Source organism: Arachis ipaensis, chromosome B5 (assembly GCF_059453495.1).
Source record: "Arachis ipaensis isolate K30076 ecotype BB chromosome B5, ASM5945349v1, whole genome shotgun sequence".
Taxonomy (NCBI): domain Eukaryota; kingdom Viridiplantae; phylum Streptophyta; class Magnoliopsida; order Fabales; family Fabaceae; genus Arachis; species Arachis ipaensis.
The window spans coordinates 152,037,935-152,050,539 of record NC_142440.1 but is presented as its reverse complement, the minus strand read 5'-3'; the positions used below and the strand labels follow the sequence as shown (position 1 = coordinate 152,050,539).

Sequence of the window (12,605 nt, the reverse complement as noted above, 5' to 3'; positions counted from 1 at the left end):
ATCGTTAGGCTATATTAAAAACTTTATGTTATACACGCATTTATTTAGATTGATATGTGCTTGTAATCTGCCTTTAGCTCCGAATATCCTTCATTGCTTAGGGTCTTCGGTGACAAGGTTGATACATTTTATTTATTTATTTTGTTTTGATTATGTGGATCTAGGGTTTTTGATGTTGGGTGATGATAAAAATCAGACGGATTCCCATTGATTTTATACATGAGATCACAACCAGCTACTTCTGACAACATCAATTATCATATTCTTCAATTTAATTTTTTTTTTTCAATTTTTTTGTTGTTGTATGTGAGGGTGCCTGTGATGTTAGAAAATATTTGCTACTCTTGATAGGGGAAAAACACCCTATTTGATGAATTATTAACCACCAAGATCTCTGAGGCCGCCTCAAATTATTGAATTTTGCATACATGATTTTTTTTTTTGAGAATTATAGTTTTAGATTGAGAAGCTTCATCATCTGGTCAATGTGGAACTTTTCAATTCCCATTGAACTCGTTCCCTTGAAGCAATATTGATTGTGTTGCTTTCAGTACTTATTTCCCCCAATTATCTTGTCATGTTGTTTTTGGGTACTCTGGATCAACTAGATATGTAAATATTGCAAATTAAATCCAATAAAATAAATAATATAATAGTAGTAGTAGTATTAGGATTTTCAAAGGCTATTATACGTTGTAGTGTATGTTGTGTTTTACTAATTGGGATAGAGCCAATTGTATTCAGAGTATAACGGTGATGAGTCTACAGACCTGTAATGATTTGCGGAAATGATCGCAAACATTAATGAACATCTAAGGGACTGAGTTATACTCTTATACTTATATGTGCATTTTCCTTAGTATCAAGTAAGTAGTTTGAGAAAATAAAAATGTCTTTTTTATTACTTATTTTGGATAAATTATTATTATTATTGAGAGGTGCGGCGAGAGAATTTTGTTGTGGCAGTGACCGTCCAAAAATTACTGTTTTAAAACCAAACTTGCTCAATCATACAGTTTATTTTGTTTGAGTGGAATTGGAGGTCAATTCCCCACGATGGGAACATATGAACTAAGAAAAATGAAATAAGGAAAGAAGTGAATGCAGTAATGCAATTACGGGTGCCTTATTAATGGTAATTACATGGTAATTGTAATTGTGATATATATATATATATATATATGAAAAAGGATATTTTTGAATACGCCTATCCGCCTGGTTGATTATGTAAATGTCCTGACTTTGAATTCTGCCTAGGATATGGTTGATTATGTAAATGTCCTGACTTTGAATTCTGCCTAGGATATGCAGGAAGTTGAGTTGAGAGGTCACGAGAGTAGGGTTGTTTAAATTCAAACCGATTTAAATTAAATTGTTCATCTAATTCAATTTAAACCGAAAATCGATTAAAATCGCATTAATTCGGATTTGATTAGATTCTATTTTTTACAAACTGTTGGATCGAAACGGATTTAGGATCTATTTTTCATAATCGATCCAATTCAAACTGCACAATGTACTATAATATTATTATTTTATTATTATATTTATAATTATACTTATAACATGTTCAATTTGTTATATATTTTTATATTATTCAGTATTATTATTATTTAATAAATATTTTATGTTCAAAATATTATTTATTTATTTATTTATTTTAACTAACCTATAATTTTATTTTTATTGTTATGTTATCGTTGGTTTTTAAAAATATTCTTGAGACTTGATATGTTATTGATTATTTAAAATTTGATGTTAAGACTTGTTATATGTATTTAATTTTTTTAATTTACAAAACCGTAAATTCAATCCAATTCAAATCGTTTGAAATTAGATCGAATCGGATCGAATTTTTTTTTTAAAAATCATACAATCCAAACTGTACCGCAAACAAAATTAGTGTTCGGATCGGATGAGTTTTTAACTCAAAACCAATCCAAATTGCACCGCGAACATCCTTACATGTGAGAAACCAAAAAAATTATATTTGAAAGAGCGTGTTGGAGAATTAATAATTTATTTGGGTTTTTCTATTAGTTTAAATTTTTAATACAAAAAGATTTTATACAAATAACTAATAATGTATTGTTACATTATTAAATAAAAAATTTAATTTATTATTTAACATATTTGAAGTGAATAATTAACTATATAAAGAATGTGTAAAATTTTTTAGAATAAAGGATAAATTCGTCTCTGACCCTTTTTTTTTGCGGACATTTTCGTCCTTGAGGATTGGAAAATATTTTTATGTCTCTGACCTTCTTAAAAAGTGGACATATTTACTTCTTCGTTAGAATTGTTCCGTTTGGCCTGACGGAAAATGGTGACTTGCCTCCTGTGGCGCTGGCCGTTACGTGCTGTCACGTGGGATGGGCTTTTGAAAAGAGGTCGTATTAGTCCCCAGGAACCAAAACGTTGCCGTTTCTCCCCCACCCCCAATCTATGAAATCCTTGAGCCCTGATACCCCCTTACTGCTAATGGATCGGCATTACCTGCGACTTCTCCAACCACGTCACCAAAATAACACTCTCCTCTAAGTCCCTCACCGGAACTCTCCCCTCCGATCTAAACTCCCTCTCTCAGCTAGGGATGGCAACGGGTTCCCATGGGGGCAGGGACATGCCCCCCACTCCCCGCCTCCATTACCTGTTTCCGTCCTTGCCTCATCTCCGTCACAGGTAACGGGGACCCCGTATCCACCGGGGATTTGAGTATCCGTGGATATCCGCGGATTTTTTAAATAAAATAAAAAAAATTGAAAAAATAAAAAAACCTTAATTGTTATTACAAATATAATTTTCAGTCTTCAAAAGACTTAAATAAATTACAGAAACCACAGAAAATCCCCATTCAAACAACTAAACATTAATAACATAACTAAACATATCCAAATACTAAACATATTTATCACATCTTAAGAGAAGTCTTTCATCATGCATAGTAGATTCCAATTTGTTTACCTCCTACATCAAAAAGAAAAGAAAAGTTAAAATCATATAATAAATCAACAATAATATCCCAAGAATCACATAAAATTCCAAGAATCACAAAAATAAAATTCCAGCAATCACAGAAAATCCCAAGAATCACAGAAATAAAATCGTAACAATCACAAAAAATCTCAAGAATCATGAAATAAATTCTCAGAAATCATATTTACAAATCACATAAATAGAATCACATAAATCAGAAAATCACATAAAATACAGAAATAGAATAGCAGAAATCACAAAAATCGCCTAAATTAGTTAAATAGAATATCAGAAATCACAGAAATAAATTAGCAGAAATCACAGAAAATCCCAAGAATGACAAAAATTAGAAATCACATAAATAGAATAATAGAAATAAGAAAATCACAAGAATCATATAACTCAGAGAAATAAAATCTCAAAAATCACATAAAATTCCAAAAATCACATAAATAAAAGAAGCGTAAATCACAGAAAGTCCAAGGAATCAATAAATCAGAGGCTGATTTACCGGCAAAGAGGCTCTGACGCGGCGGAGACGGCGACACTTCTGCCTCGGCTGGATCTGGCGACGGCGATGACTTCTCTTCGGTTGGGTGGGGGCAGCGACGACGACTTCTCTTCGGCTAGGTGAGGCAGCAACGACGACGCTGTCTTTGGTTGAGTGTCAGGCAGCGAGGACGACTTTCTCTTCGACTGAGAAGAGGTGTGCTGAGCGGTGAGGAGAGGAGGTTGCGGAAGGCGGTGGTGAGGAGATAGGAGGTCGCGACGGCGGTGGTGACTGGTGAGAGGAGAGGGTTTGAATTTCAGAGAGGGGAGAAAAGAGAACAGTGAGAGAGAACGGCGGAAGTGAGGGATTAGGTCATTAGGGTTTTGAAATTCTGAAACTCATATATATATATATTTATCCCTGCCTCCGCCCCGTATAATAAACGGGTCCCCGTCTCTCGTCCCTGCAGGTACAAAACTGTCCCCATATCTGCTCCCCAGCGGGTAAATCCCTGCGGATACCCGCCCCGCTGGAAATTTTTGCCATCCCTACTCTCAGCTCACTGACCTATATCTTCAAGAAAACTCCCTCTCCGGCCTACTCTCTTCTCTGTCCGACCTCTCTAACCTCCAAACTGCCTACTTCGGCCGCAACAACTTCACCTCCGTCCCCTCTGCCGTATTCTCCGGCCTCACCAGCCTCCAGAAACTCAGCCTCTTCAACAACCCTTCCCTATCCCCCTGCCCCTTCTCCACCGACTTAACTCAATCATCAACCCTCAGCGACCTCGATTTCGGTTCCGCCGGAATCATCGGCGACCTTCCGGACATTTTTGACTCCTTCCCCAGTCTCCAGAACCTTCGCCTCTCCTACAACAACCTCACCGAAGCCTTGCCCAAGTCCCTTGCCTCCTCCTCGATTATCAACCTGTGGCTTAACAACCAACAAAATGGTTTATCCGGGACAATTGAGGTTCACTCCAACATGACACAGTTGTCTCAGTTGTGGCTCCACAAGAACCAGTTCACCGGTGGGATCCCTGATTTGTCCAAATGCGATAGCCTCATTGATGGCGCTTCCAAGCTTGAAGAACGTATCTTTGGACAACAATGAGTTGCAGGGTCCTGTGCCAGTGTTCGGTAAGAGTGTGCAGGTTACTCTTGATGGGATAAATAATTTTTGTTGAGATACTCCTGGACCTTGTGATGATAAGGTGATGGTTTTGCTTAAGGTTGCTGAGGGTTTTGGGTATCCGAGTCGGTTTGCGGAATTGTGGAAAGGGAATGATCCATGCACATAATCCTCTTGATTAGGGTTCAAGGATTTCATAGATTGGGGGTGGGAGAGAAACGACGACGTTTTGGTTCCTGAGGACTAATACGTCCTCTTTTCAAAAGCCCATCCCACGTGGCAGCCCGTAACGGCCAGGTCAGCACCACGGGAGCCACTCACCGTTTTCCGTCAGGCCAAACGGAGCAACTCTAACGGAGGGGTAAATATGACCACTTTTTCAGAGGGTCAGGGACATGAAAGTATTTTTCAATTCTCGGAGACGAAAATGTCCGCGAAAAAAAAAGTTTGAGACGAATTTATCCTTTACTCAATTTTTTATACAAACAATATATTAAAATTAAATTTAAAAAATATGGATACTTTCCATATGTACTCTTCTTTCTCATTGGATTTTGTTTTATCCTCTTGTCAACGAAAAACAAAAGAAAAAACTCAAAACAGCCCCTGACAATTATCTCGAAAGACAACGAGGTCCTTGACAAAAAAAAAATCAACTCGACTCCTGACAATTACCTCAAAAGGACAACGAGGCTCCTGTGCCAAAAAACAGTCAATGTTGTTTTTTTGGCACAGGGACTAATCAGTCCCAAAAAAAAAGATCAGGGACCAGATTAGGTGTTTTTTTTTTCTTGGGGGCTTCGTTGTTCTTTCGATATTATTATCAGGGCTGGGTAAGGTATTCACTCAAAACAAAATGTTGGTCAAGTAAATTCTTCTCCAAAATTACATCTCTAAGATTATAGCTAAATTCAATTATTTGAAACTATATATATCCTCATGCTTAGCTAGCTAACAATTATTATTGGCACAAAATTGAATAGGATTACATATTATTACATAAAAAAGTTATAAATGAATACAGGTATTAAGGCATTAATTACTAAAAAGAAAAACTAAAAAATATGGCTCGTCTATTTTTTCCCCTCTTCTAATCTCTTAAGCCATAAACATAAGCTATGATTAAAATTTAAAACATAGCATATCATAGATAGTAAGCATGATTCCATTCCTAACAATAATGTTGATTGTAACACCTAATTGGACCTGACATGAGTCTGTTTAACTTGTCATTTGAGATTTTCATAAATCTATGCAATGAGGAACAATTGATAGATGATGAATCCCCACAAATCTTATGTTTGGGCATCCCAATTTCTTTGGCCAAAATTTCTGCCTCAGTTTGGTTATCAATTAATTTATCAAAACAAATGTATCTGCCAGAAGCAGTGCTATTCATTGCCTTGAAAACAATTGCATGAGCTTCAGCCAATTTTGTTACGTCAACTGTTGCTATCAAACCATGACAATACATTTCTTGGGCACCTGCATTTTCGTATATATTTTAAAATTCTTAGATTCTATTAGGCGTTATAGGAATAGAATGTTCTAGAGTGACTACTAATTAAGGTATCCGAAGAATATAGTTAACAATCTTTGAGATTAGATGATATATATGTCATTTAAATAATTATTATATGATACTCAATACTCTTATATTTTATATGATGTAATATTAAACATAACAATTTATTGAAATTAGAAAATATCTACTAAAGATATAATTATTCATATATTTTTTTTTCTATTCGATTAAATTTTTGAGACATGTAGTTTTATGATATATAATATAAAAAATTTTATGATCTAAAAGGCTAAAATTCGATCATTGTTGACAAAAAAATTCAGTTTAATACAAACTAAAAGAAAGAAAAAACCTATAAATAAAAAGTAATATTATATGACTAATAAATATTATTATTTTTGACCTTTTGCACTTATTTGAGTTTTGTATATATAAATTAATAAAATTTATTTGTTAAAAATAATTTAGTATTTTATACTGGTCAAATAATAATAAAAAATGTTAAAAATTATTAGTCTATTAGAATTTCTCTAAAAAATATTTATACAAACTCAAAAAGAAGATCGGATGTGAAATAATATGTTAAAAGTATAATCATTTATCCATTTTTCTATCTTCGATAGGCTTTAAACTTTTTGTAAATTAGCTTACACCAATATCAAATGTAACCAAAAAAACAATAATAATAAATTGGACAAGAAAGTTTGATTAGAAATTGAAGTGTGTACCTTTGAGATATGCAATAGTAGATGTTGGATTACTACGACAAAAATCAGGGCCTGTAATGAGTGCTGGACATATGGTAGTGAGCTTCAAACCCCTTTCGTTTGCTATTCTCCATGCAGCCTTCTCAGCTCTCACTTTTCCCAATGCATACCATAACTGCCATATATAATAATAAATAAATAAATAAATATCCATTAATTAATAGAGATTTTTTAAATAAATAATTTAAACATTTTATTTACGGATATAAATAATTTATAACATATTTGTTAATTTATATTCTTTTACATATTTTATTTACAGTGTAAACGAATTAAGATTGTTTATATTTCATCTTGTTTACACTGTAAACGAAATAAAACACAATTTTATTTGGCTTTATTTTGTTTGCAAACGAGATATATAAAATTTAAAAAATACATATATTTCGTTTATTGTAACGAAATGAAAATTAATAAATATATTATAAATTATCTATATCTGTGAATTAAATATTTAAATTATTTATTTAAAAAGAATTCCTAATTAATGTCATAATAATTAATCAAGTAAAATTAGTAGTATACCTTCTTTTCTTTGCATAGTGATTCATTTGTCCATGAGGTATGGTTAATAGTAATTGGAGCATCTTGTGACTCTGGATTTTGTTGTTGCCACACACAAGCTAAGAGTGATGATGTGAAGACACATCTTTTAATAGTTGTTGTTCTTGCACATGCTTCCATCACATTCTCACTCACCCTCGCTTCAATCTCAGCCATAGATTTCTATTTACATGAGACACAATCTATTGATTAGAAGTTGCATGTTAAAACCTATAAAAACCAAAGATTATGATGATAGAAATGTGAACAAGATAGCTTCTGCTTTATACATAAAAACTAATTGCCTTTTAATTTGATTAATTAGCAATGTTTCATATTGAAGCTATTAGTTAAGGTGGTATTAAGAATCAATAATTATGGAATACACCCTTATAAAAAAGTAAAAGTAAATGTAATAAACAAAAGACATGTATTTTTTAAAAAAAAAATAAAAATTAAATTAATATTCCCTAAGGGTAGCCAAAAGTTAGATGATGTAAATAAACAAGTCGAATTTATTAGAGAATGACATATATTTCTAAAAATTAAGCTTGCTTAGTTGTTTTATTAGGGTGAAAACAGTAACAAGTTTAATCAGCTTTAACTAATTTAACTTGAATTCAATCTATTTATTAATAAAATAAAGTTTTAGCTATTTTACTGGAGTACAAGAAATTATTTAGGTGGCACAAAACATTTTCTCAATATATATAGTGTGTTTAACTAGTTAAAGGAAAAAATAATTAATGAGTAAATTATTAATTCTAATAATAAAAAGTATAAATACTAATTATTTTATTTATAAAAAAATAATTTTGATATATTTATACTACAAAAATTTTTACATAATTATTTATTAAATTTATAAATTTAAATAATTTTTAATAATTAATTTAAAAAATGTCAAACGGGCTAGTTCGACCCATTTAGGCCCGGCCCATTAAATCCGTGGGTTAAATGGGCTGGACCGTTTAAGCCCGCTTTATTCGCGGGCCATAATTTTTCAGCCCAGACCGTTTATGGTCAGCCCATTTATTTTTTTATTTTATTTTTAAAGAATATTTTGACAAAAAATATTATTTTTAGGTCAAAAACTTTTAAAAAATAATATTTTTTTAGTTGATGGATCGAATTTTTGGGTCGGATCGAAAAAAATATAGACTAAAAATGCTACTTTTTTTTAAAAATATAACAAAAATTAAATGGGCCATCCGTTTAGCTCGCGAGCTAGCCCGTTTAACCCATCATTTTTTTCGGGTTAATCGGACTTAGCCCGTTTAGCCCAAAATTTAAACGGGCTTAATTTTGGAAGCAAATCCCGTCTATTTAAATGGGTAAACAGGCTGACCCGATGGATTTGACCCATTTTGACGGCCTCAAAAACAATATATGATTATATATTTACGTAAAATATTTTTAAATTAAATTAAAAAATAAAAATTAATTTTATAACTTTTAAAAATTAAATTAATTCGATAAAATTACTTAACACATTGTATATTTTAAATAATTTTATTAAATTAAGTTTATCTTTAATGACTATTAAATTAATTTCTATTTTTTAAAGTTAGAATTATGAAAGTATAAACATTATACAATAAAAATGGTAAATTATCATAGAAAAGAAAAGAGAGAAGAGTAGAAGACTGACAGTGTAGCCAGAGAGACCAGCAGGATCGGTAAAAGCAGAGGTGTGAAAAACGCCATGGCAACCTTCAAATGCATTTAATAAGCTATCAACATCACTTAACTTTCCCATTACTACTTCCAATTTTCCATTTCCTTCTCTACTTTCCTTCATTTCCCTCACTTTTTCTATGTCCTCTGCATCCCACAATTCAATCAAATCTTCCCTTCAGATTATTATTCAAAAAATATGATAATGATAATATTTGAAAAATATGAGGGCCCAAAATATGAAATGGTGAATTATATGATCGTGTGATTTTTGAATTCGGTAATATCAGGGTGATAAAAAAAATCTAAACTTATTTTATTTGGTATTTATTAATTATAATAATAATTAATAAATATTAAATAAAATAAATTTTGATTATTTTTAGTTAATTCTTTATGTTACTAAATATTTTGTATTGAGTTATTGACTATAGCGGTTATAAAATTGTAATAATATTAACAAAATGTGTAACTAATATTAATGTTATATTTTTTATTATTTAATAATACTTTTTCAATTTTATCACATTTTTTATTTTTTGTATATTGTCAAATAATAAAAAATAACTTTAACCTTAACTATATTGAATAATTTTAAAGAGTAAAGTATCATTTTTGTTCTCAACGTTTGTGGTAAGTTCTATTTGTGTTCCTGACGTTTATAAAAGTGATTCAATGTTATTCTACTATCAATTATACTAACAAATCAGATTATATTTTTCAATTATTCTCACTTGAATGTATTCATTCTCAATTAGGTCTCACTTTGATGTGTTCGATTTTAATATTATACCCACTATTTGTGTTTAGATTCAATTATGTCCCTAGAAAAGTGAATTATGTAAATATTGTAGGAATTAGTTTCAACTTTTGATGAGCTATTTTTTGGAGTGGACCATCAATTCTATCCCAGATATTTGTATTCTAACTTCAAGAAGAGATTTTTAAAACTCAAACTAAAGCGTTCATGATGTGTAACTGACGGCAGAATAATATTAAATTACTTTTACAAACATTAAAAATACAACTAAGACGATTTAAATGTTAGGAACACAAATAAAATTTACCCTAAACGTTAAGGACAAAATCGATACTTTACTCTAATTCAAAAGAAAGAAATTAAAGAGTAGCGGTGGGCTTGTGGCCAGATGTGAGCCTTTGGTTCTAGTGAGCAATAATTGATGAGCATATAGATTAGAGAGATGGTCATAAAATACCTAAATTAATTAAATTAATCCCCCTTTAATTAAATGAAACAAAAAAGAAGAATACTTAATTAAGCCGGTGATAAAAAACTAATAGCATAAATATATATTATTATATTATATGTTTCAAATAAACCAAACATAATACAAGCAAAATAAAATTCTAATAAAGTTTCCTTGCATCAATCAATAAATAAAATATATGCCGTGGAGGAGACGGAGTCCACATTCAAAATTGTACACTAGACAATTTTCATAGTACAATTAAAATAGTTTTATATCATCAATAATATGAATGATATATATGGCACTTTCCAGGTAATTGTATTATTCTAGCAGATAAAATTTGATAAATTTAATATACATTTGCCTCAAGAATTTTAAGTATTTTAAAAATATCGACATTTTAATAGTTTTACTTGTTGATTTTAATTATAAAAAAATTTTAATTTTAATATTATTTTTTTTTATAATCATACAATCATATTCGTTCTTTTAAATGATTATTCACGCAGTCAATATAAAATATAGTTATTTTTATTAATATAACATTATGTAACTGAATGCATGTGTAAAATTATTTTATATTGACAATATATTAAAATTAAATTTTTATAAAAATATATAATATATTAATTAAAATTAACTATTGAAATCACTATAACAACAATATTTAAAATTTTTTCTATCGTATATATAATATTATAAATAAATTGATCATAAAATAAGCATGGCCATCAAGTTGGCTTCAATCATGAAAACAAACAAACTTAAATAAAAGCTCACATGGACGGCTCTAAAAGCTCACATGTTTTGCCGTACACTCAAAATATTCTCCTTTTTTTTTTTTCCTTTAATAAGCTAAAGTTTTTATTTCATTGTTTCTATTATAAATTTAATTTAATCATCATTCTCTTTCTTAAATTATATCTTATGATTCAACTAAATTCTTAGTTCCTTGAAATCGTTGTATAGCTGAATAAGTTCCACGTTTCTCTCCTACCTACCCAGCTAATTATAATGTTCAACAACTTTATGAATATTCAAGGTCTCAAATACTCATATATAGTTGGTACCTACTACAATATTATTATTAGTATCCTAATATTATACATATAAAAATTTTAACTACTTTGAGGTAACAAATATTACGTTATATATTTAATTTTGCATAAATTATTATTTGAAAAAAAAAGCATTACATACATTTTTTCCCGATAATTCACCGAAGAAAAGAGACATAATAATTATTCAAACTGAAAACAGAAGCAAAAACAAGTTTCTAAAAAGTATACACCTTTTTTTAGAAATAAAAAATTATATCTTACAATAACATAGTCAACCAACCACATGACGACCAATAACAATAATACACAGATAAAAAATATTTATATATTATACACGTTGAGTTGTTCATATAATTTTTTCAAAATAATATTAATTAAGGCATAGATTAATTAAACAACTTAAGAGTGAAATTTTTTTTTTATATAAATGACAAAGCTAACAACAAACACTCATTAAAACCAGGATTATTTGAACCAACTAACCCAAAGAGAAGAAAACAATAGTAGGTAAGAGAAATTAAAGAAGAAAGAAAGAAAAAATACCTGGATTTTCAATAGTGATTCTCACTGAGTAACCTTTTTGCAAAAGCTTGTTGACCAAAGCAAGTCCCAAATAAGAAACACCACTTGTCACACAAACTAGGGTATTCCTCTCTTCTTCTTCATCATAATCTCCAAAGAGGTTGTTTTTCGGCTGCGGCTCTAGGTCCTTTCGCCGATGAATGGTGGTCGTATCGGCCACCAGTCTTCGACAGAAGGACTCTAGCTCCGCCTGCCTACTCTCCCACGACCGCACCACACCCATTATAATAAAATTTGAATAAAATAATAATAAATAAATATGGCTAGGGAGATTATATGATGATGGAAATAAAACCTAAATTATGAACTCTTAACCAAATATAGAGAGACTTGAAGAGAGAGTAGGGTTATTAGGTATGTGTTTGTGAGAAGGCAAAATGGTTGTAATGAGAGATGAGAATATATATAAGAGAAGAAAGAAAGAGTCAAAGTGTGGAGGCTAACTAGTCAAGTATGTCTTATGTCATGTGTTCGAGTAGTAAAAGATCCATTATTTATTTCACAATAATTCATAAATTAAAAATATATTTATTTATGTTTTCACAGTCAAAAATCAAAAGTCCAGCTTGGCGTGTTTGTGTTATAGGATGCCAGATCTCATAAACTACAAAGGGAAACGACAAAACTGATTAATTTATT

The 12,605-nt window shown here is 30.5% G+C and overlaps 1 protein-coding gene and 3 non-coding genes across 4 annotated transcripts; 3 read left to right on the top strand and 1 right to left on the bottom strand.

Moving 5' to 3' along the window:
• The first annotated feature begins 173 nt into the window (after positions 1-173).
• Positions 174-250, top strand: LOC148566244 (small nucleolar RNA R12). The gene has a single exon (XR_015883820.1). It is a non-coding gene; the product is annotated as a small nucleolar RNA R12 (small nucleolar RNA).
• Positions 251-313: 63 nt separating this feature from the next.
• Positions 314-402, top strand: LOC148566243 (small nucleolar RNA SNORD24). Its single transcript, XR_015885367.1, has one exon. It is a non-coding gene; the product is annotated as a small nucleolar RNA SNORD24 (small nucleolar RNA).
• A 344-nt stretch (positions 403-746) lies between these two features.
• Positions 747-830, top strand: LOC148566242 (small nucleolar RNA SNORD25). Its single transcript, XR_015884982.1, has one exon. It is a non-coding gene; the product is annotated as a small nucleolar RNA SNORD25 (small nucleolar RNA).
• A 4,696-nt stretch (positions 831-5,526) lies between these two features.
• Positions 5,527-12,396, bottom strand: LOC107644520 (NAD(P)-binding Rossmann-fold superfamily protein). The gene is made up of 5 exons (XM_088488812.1): positions 11,928-12,396; positions 9,087-9,259; positions 7,418-7,618; positions 6,854-7,007; positions 5,527-6,085 (listed from the first exon to the last, which is right to left on the bottom strand). The coding sequence occupies exons 1-5, from the start codon at positions 12,187-12,189 to the stop codon at positions 5,772-5,774; spliced, it is 1,104 nt and encodes a 367-aa protein (XP_088344938.1). The 5' UTR covers positions 12,190-12,396; the 3' UTR covers positions 5,527-5,771.
• Positions 12,397-12,605: the final 209 nt, after the last annotated feature.